The sequence below is a fragment of the Dama dama genome, chromosome 29 (assembly GCF_033118175.1).
Source record: "Dama dama isolate Ldn47 chromosome 29, ASM3311817v1, whole genome shotgun sequence".
Taxonomy (NCBI): domain Eukaryota; kingdom Metazoa; phylum Chordata; class Mammalia; order Artiodactyla; family Cervidae; genus Dama; species Dama dama.
In genome coordinates, this window is record NC_083709.1 from 38,773,950 (window position 1) to 38,781,748 (window position 7,799).

Consider the following 7,799-nt stretch of genomic DNA (forward strand, 5'->3'; position numbering starts at 1 on the left):
TACTTGAGATATTTTTTGCCTCACAATAGTCTTACCATCTGTGACAGAAATAGACCATGTAGTTTATATATGCATAATATGTGTAATTTATAAGCACATGTATCTCATATTAGATTCTAATTTGGAAAAGTTATAGTAGTAATTTGATGCCTGTGGAATTTATGTCTCTAATATTGTTATAGATTTTAACATATTTTTTTCTTTTTCTCTTCCCTCCCTCCTGCCCCCTCTCCTGCCCCCTTCCTGCCGACAGTCCTGGTACCTGGGCTAGCTTGGTTCCTTTCCAAGTATCAAATAGGACACCCATCCTACCGGCAAATGTCCAAAATTACGGTTTGAACATAATCGGAGAACCTTTCCTTCAAGCAGAAACAAGCAACTGAGGGGAAAAAATGAAATACAACACTAGTTTAAGAAATTTTTTTTAAAAAAAGGAAAAGAGGAAGACTGGACAAAACAAACAAAACAAAAAGGGAGAAAGGAAGGAAACTGAAGAAAGAAGATAATAGACCAGCAATCGCAGCACTTACAATCACTAATTCCCTTAAGGTTGAAACTGTAATGACATAAAAAGGGTCGATGATATTTCACTGATGGTAGTTCGCAGCCCCTGCAAAGTAGCCTTTGTTACATGAAGTCCGCTGGGAAATAGATGTTCTGTCTCTATGACAATATATTTTAACTGACTTTCTAGATGCCTTAATATTTGCATGATAAGCTAGTTTTATTGGTTTAGTATCTTGTTGTTTACGCATGGAATCACTATTCCTGGTTATCTCACCAACGAAGGCTAGGAGGCGGCATCAGAGGTGCTGGGCGTGACAGAGCCATGAGCCAGCCATTTTATAAGCACTCTGATTTCTAAAAGTTAAAAGAAATATATATGAAATCTCTGTAGCCTTTAGTTATCAGTACAGATTTATTAAATTTTGGCCCTTAACCCAGCCTTTTCCAGTGTGTAACCCAGTTTGAAATCTTAAAAAAAAAAAAAAGAAAAAAAGAGGAAAAAAAGGAAAAAAAAAAAAGGAAAAAAAGAAAAAAGGAAAAAAAAAAACAGTTTGAACACAAAAGGCTCTATGGAAGAAATGCCTCTTTGTAGGTGAAGTGTTATCTCTGCATGCAACAGTAAAAATTAATATAATATTTTCCCCACAAAAAAAACACTTAACAGAGGCAAGTGCAATTTATAAATTTATATCTAAAGGGGAATCATGATTATAAGTCCTTCAGCCCTTGGACTCTAAATTGAGGGGATTAAAAAGAATTTAAGAGAATTTTGAACGAATTTATTTTCCCCTCAGTTTTTGAGGGCAGTAAAAAGGCATTAAATCAAGACAAATCATGTGCTTGAGGAAAAAAAAAATTAATGAAAACACAGCACTTATGTTGGTTTAGCTGCAGCCTCCTTGGAGGTAGAATTTATTTATTTAAAATTACTGGTTGCATCAAGAACCCATAGGGTGTACAAAAGGTTCTATAAAATCTGCATTCTAGAGACAAAGAGGCAGGCAAATCCATGTCACAAGGGTAAAGCTTACAGTTTACAAACTGGGAATGCCAGGGTGTAGGATGTAAAAACGCACTCTTGAGAAAACAGATGTAATCAGGGTGCTGAATACTTGCATGGTGCTTTCAGACATTAGCCTTGTTCAACAAACTTCTTGTATTGACAGATCTGTAGTGTGCATGGGCAGACACATTTTTGCCTCTATGTCTCTTAAAATTTTAATTAAAAATACTCTTTCCAGTAATCCTAATTTGCACGAAGATATAATGTCCACATTACGTGCCTTGCCTTGAAATCTAAAAAACAAAAAACAAAAAAAAAACTACAAAAAAACAAAAAAGTGACATCACTACACTTGTTTTGCTGCATTTATTATCATTTTAAATCTTTACCATTTTTATGACAAAATATTTTGTACTCCAGACGAAGAAAAATGTGTGACATCATGGATTTTTTAGACAGTTATACCTTTATCTCACATTTATAAAGCATATCATGGCTGTGTATAGTTGCCGCTTAAAAATTGTAATCGACCAGCAATATTTTCAGTATTTTGGTGTTTTTTCTATTAACCTTTCATGTTTTTCATCTTCCAATTAATATTTGGGGGGGAGGGGTTTCAAATTTATACGAATTATGCAATACCAAGTTTTGCCTATGTAGGTAGTGCTTTTAGCTGTATTGGTTATTATAGGTAAGTACACAGATTTAAAAAAAAAAATAATGTATGCTTTTTTTGTTTGTTTGTTTGTTTTAATTGACCAAAGTGGGTACTGCTATTTTTGCAGTGTGATGAGGTCCTTTTGTGTACTGAGAGATGGACAGGGGATTTTTTTTAATATACATATATATATATTCTGGGGTGGGTGGGAGGATTTTTAACACTTTCCAGTGTAGCTGTGAAGCAGTGCACCCTGAGATGGGCCTGGGCTGCAAAGCGACTGTTCTGCCTACTGTGACAAACTTCAGCTTAAACACAGGTTTCCCCCTCTCGAACTCCCCACCTGGGGTGCAAGCTGAACTCATTTCTGGTTTTCATAACAACAAACAGTAAGAACAAGTGAACACAACCAGTTCTCCTGGAGGCAGACTTGGCTTAAAACAAATGGTCTTATCTTTCTGTTGTTGTTGGGGGTGGTCGTTTTTCTCGAAAGTTTCGGATCCACAGTGGCGAATGAGCCTGTCTCATATTTGGCAAAGATAGTTGTTGAAAAGTACATCTAGCAGATGTTTCGACCTTGGGGGTTTAACACCTGAGTATACTTTCTCCTCTAAAATCTGCCATCCTGCTGGAGGGGGTGCTCCCATATCCTTTCCCCACCATGTCTCTTCCCCATTTCTTCATTTTGTGAATGGTAGTCTGTGATTTACCTGTGTCTCACTACTTCAAGTGGATGGTAGTGCACTTGGAAAAAAAAGATAGATTATTTAAATATCCAGAAGATTGAACAGAGGGTCGCTATTATTAAATGTATTCGGACTTCTAGATTAAAGTCAAAGTTCAGTTTTTAAAGAACAACAAAAATAAATAAATAAATCTTGTTAAGTTTTCATTTTACCTGCCCTTTTAAACTGAGAACCCGAGCAGAAAGGAAATAGAGAATTTTAAGAAATGAATTTTCCTGTGGATGAATTAAGCCCATTAGAGGCTGATGGGATTTTTTTTTTTTAAAGGGATGGTACCTCAAATATATATTGGATTTAATTTCCCTGGAGGGCTAGAGGGTGAATGGAGGCTGGTTCTACTTTACTTCTCCCCACTGCCCCCCAGTTCCATTGAGGGAATTCATTACTAGAAGGAAACGCTTTTAGAATTAGTGACACATGGTGGGCTGCCATGGGGAGCCCCCTGACCCCCTTCCCCCAGTCCATGGCCTAATAAAATAAACTGTCTATTGTTCTCACAGCATATCATTTAATAATGAAGACTTTAGAACAATGCTTACAGGCCTGACAATTGTATTTGATAGCCCATTCAGTTTGATAGCCCCAATGCTGAAAAGCACAGCAGGATCATTGCCTTGCAAGTTCAAAAGTAAGTTCAGTCATTTCTGTGATGACTTGCCCTGGTAGAAAACATCATCTCAGCCAAGCTCTTCAGGTCTCTTCAACCTAATAGGTGAACAAATCCACCTCACAGGACACACAGTATTTTTTTAAGAGCAGACTTGCTCTCTTTTTTAAAAATTTTGCCAGTGAATGAGCATCTCTAGCTGCATAAGTTACACACTGTGGGTATTCCTGCCTGCCTCTTGAATACAAAAGCCTAGTTCAAGTGTTGCTTTTTTTAAAATCATTTTTTTCCTCCCTTCCCTTTGAGATAAAACTCTTTAAAAAGATCCTACTCTCTATATAATCTCAAATCCATTTCGGCCTCCTCCTCTTTTTACCAGGAAGTATCTTGTGACTAAGGGCCCCCCCTCTTGCAGGTCTTGCACGCCCCTCCCCTCCCCAGAATTGCAGAGCTTCAGGATGGTGAAGGTCACCCAAGGGCATCAGTAGGGGGTGGCGTCTCCAGCCCCTGGCTCCATGGCACTGTTCAACTTTCCTTGCGTTGCTTTGCAGCCCACCCCTCCCAGTGCCTCTGAAGTGTTTCCTCTGGAGTAACATGAGCGTTTGAGGGCTTGTCTAAGGAGAAGAAAAGAATAAGGCAGTGAAGGAGACTGTACATAAAGACATGGCAAAAATCGTAATTATAGCAATATAGTTATGGGGTAATGTTCGGGTGGGCAGCTCCATTTAAAAAAAAAAAAATATGTGAATGAATCTGTGAAGCTGCGAGTAGCAAGAAGAGCGAAAGGTCTTCTTCACAAACCGCCTACCTTGTAGACAGTAATTTGTACACTGTATAGTTTTGTTAAGAATTTTTTTTTTAAATTAAATTCCCATGTTTGTAAAGCTAACTTTTTAACAATTATAATGGAACTATATGTTGTTTCCATTTTTAAAGTAAACAAGAATATTCCTTGTTTGGAGACTGGACTTGAGTTAAAACTCTCCAGGCTCTTAAGTTATGTATTAAAAAAGAAAAAAAATCTGTCCATGTTAGGAGTTATTTCACAGATTCCTGTGCTTGAAAAGCATAGGATACTAATCCTTTAAAAAAGTGTAAATGGAGAAAAGTTATATTTTATGAAGGTTATTTTGTTGTATTTAGTATTGGAAAAGTTGGTTTTCAGAGCATTTCAGAATGTCGGAAGCACCACTGTCTTTTTATTAGTATAAACGGCCTTTAGCAAAAGTTTTTGTGATTGTTACGTGATGGTATTTAAGGTTGTTTCACAGAGCATTCAGGATAGGCAGAAAATGACAAAACAGTGCTATGTCTCACATAACGTGTCCTCAGGGAGCAGAATCTTGGATTTGTGACTTGTAGCTTCATAAGGACTCAACAAAAGAGATTGCACAGGGACATTTCAGCAGTGTGACACCAGGATATATGTTCTTTACCTAGATTCAAACTCTATGTATCGTGTGAAACGATGAAGGCTGCAGAAAGTTATCCCATATTCAGTGTACAGTATTCATTTTTAATGAAACAACTACAATATTGCTGGCAGATAGGCCCCAAGCATGACATTCAATAGAGTTTACATGTTCCTGTCAAGGTCTTTGGTTAACATTAACCAGCTGCATGCTTCCTGGACTTTAAAAATTGGGTTTCTATAGAAAACTTTTTTTTTTTTTTAATGTGCAGGCTATTCAAGTTCAATAGTAAAAGCTTAAAATTGAATGTTCTACTCCATGCTGAAGGAGCTGAAAGCTGCCTTCTTCATTTTTTGCACTTTCTGGTAGTTCCCCTGTTTTTTTCTAATTCTTTATGAAATTGTGTGGGTGGGGTGGAGCACTGCAGTTGGGGGGTAACATGGACCACTGATTTTTGCCCTTTGACCCTGCACAATGACCTTTGCATCAGCCAAACTCATTGCCATGACAACTCTTTGTACTGTGTCCGTGCCACAGATCTGTTGGTGACATTGTTCATATAGTCAAAGGGGACAAGTTGGAGACGGTCAATTTTTACTTTTTTGTTGTTGTTGTTGTTGCAATTCTTTCTTCAATGGTTGTAAGTAGTTTTTTTTTTTTTTTTTTTTAAATAATAAAAGGGTTCACTAGTTAAGACTCTTTAGAAATATCTGTGTGTTGCAATTCAAATGTATGTTGAGATTGTGAAAAGGCTTCAGTGGCACTAGCCTACCAGCACGCCAGCCCCAGCCTCTGATAACTTTTATTGCATGATCAGTACCGGTAATAAATGGTGGCCTATGTACACAGAAGACAGTGTGAGCTGGTGACACTCAAGCCGGTCTTGTATTACTGTATTTTTGACAGAATGGTTTTGAAAACTGTGCTACAGGGACTGATGTGGCAAATATATCTCTTTATGCAGAAGGAAGTCTTTTTTTTTTTTTTTTTCAAGAAGTATGGCTTATTATGCATTCTTCATCGAGGGCATTGAAGTTGCATGGACTGAAAAAAGTTGATGCAAAACGAGAAAGAAACAAACAAAACAAAACAAAAAAAAAACCAGCAAAATGTTTACCAAAAAACTCAAACAAATGAGCAGTGCCTGTTCAATTTCACAGTCTCTGTTGAGTTCAGTTGTAAATATGTTTCAAATGACATTTTCTTGGAAAAAAAAATATCTCTACAACATTGTAGAATGTGAGGGGTAACTCCATCCCAGGAATAGGCTTCTCAAAGCTGCAGTAGATTATGTCTTCATCAAGCTGTTAATTTGTGCTTATATCATATAGAACTTTTAGCATCCTGGGAAGAGGTGCCCCCACCTCAATGATATTTCTCTGAGAACAACTTTTGTAGGACTGTGTGTTTCTTTAGATACATTTAGTACAACTGTAGGTGACGAGTAGTCAGTTATTGCTTGCTAGCTACACACCAGGGTTGATCCATTTTAAAACTTTTGGCATTTTGTCCTCATGGGCCATAATTACAGAACCTTGTGTTTTAATTAAAATTTTCAAAAAAGAGGCACATGCACAATCTCCGTGTAACAAACCTTTAGCAGTAGGATGTATTATATGACAGTTACTTAATTTCTGGCATTCAGACCGCTGGGATCAGCCTCAGAAGGGGCCAGAATGTTAGCGAAGGTTTTATTGTGCCCGGTTGGAGGATAATGTTCTTTGGGTACTTTTTGTGGGTTGCAAATGAACTCAATTGCCACAAGTTTTAAACTGGTGTAAATCAAGCTTGACTTAATGTGATTGTTACTGTTATATCCAGCCTATACTGCTAGCAGCTGCTCATACTGCAGTCAATTACTGGAAGCAGATATATTTCCTATGCAAAAACTGTTTAAACAATAAAATGAGCTATGCTACAGACTCTGGCCTCATGTTTTATTTTCCCCCTCCGTCTCTTCCCGCCACTCTTCCTGCACCAGAGTTGGGGTCAGTGGTATTTTGGAAGTGGATCTTGGTCCTTCCATTTGGGAATTTTGTAGCACGGATTTAATTTCTTAGCGTCTGGGATGGTGACTCTTCCAGTTCGGTACTTCCAGTTTTGCACTGGGCACGGGTGTATCTGTTAAACCCTTCTTGCAATTCCTAATACGTATACTCTTCACAAGCTCTCTAAACAATGGCAGTAAAAATGCAAGTGCAGTTCTAGAATTTCAGCCCCCACTCTCCAAGAAAGGCCTTTCAGCAGTGAGATGAAGATGTAATGTGTGCCCAGGATGACTGGACTGTGGTCTCCCCCACTGAAAACCACAGGGCCTCAAACACACACACTCAACAGGAGGAGGTAAGTCCTGGGGCCACCCTGTGGCTATGGGTTTGGTGGTTTTGTGACTACTGGAGAAGAAGAATTCCTTTCTCCCCATGCCTGAAAAGGAGCAGCATCTAAGATTTCCAAGGGGCAGAGCTACTTTTCATTGTAAGGGGGGGGGGGGGGGTAATGTTCCTTATACGCAAGGAGGTGGGATGCAAACTGAAATTGAGGATGGTATCCCAGATCCAGGCTTCTTGAATACAGCATATCTGAATGGAGTCAGCTGCAGTTCAATAATAGCTAATTGAAAAGGAACCAGCTTAAATGGTTTTGGGATCCATCTGAGTAATGTGTACAAATGAATCAAAACTAATGCAAGCTTGATTGAAAAGAAATAAAAATGCCTGGAATTTGACCATCCCAATTGAAGACTTGCTGAGACAAATCCAATGGCCTGATCCCACCACCTCTAATTTATGGCTCAGGTCTCTCTCATCTCCCCAAGTCACCCTGATATAGTGGGTTTAAACTGCTGTGGGTGGAGTTGCAGGGAAAT

At 38.4% G+C, this 7,799-nt stretch overlaps 1 protein-coding gene across 9 annotated transcripts in view; it reads left to right on the plus strand.

The window, feature by feature from the left end:
• The window catches only part of NFIB (nuclear factor I B), a 245,315-nt gene extending 238,460 nt beyond the window's left edge, over nt 1–6,855 (plus strand). For 7 of the 9 annotated variants that reach the window (XM_061132849.1, XM_061132850.1, XM_061132847.1 and 4 more), the window contains one exon: nt 254–6,855. In XM_061132849.1, the coding sequence (XP_060988832.1) occupies nt 254–271 (18 nt within the window). In that variant the 3' untranslated portion in view covers nt 272–6,855. The remainder of the gene's footprint in view (nt 1–253) is intronic. The other 2 variants (XR_009691146.1, XR_009691147.1) reach the window with 1 other exon arrangement.
• The last annotated feature ends 944 nt before the right edge of the window (nt 6,856–7,799 follow it).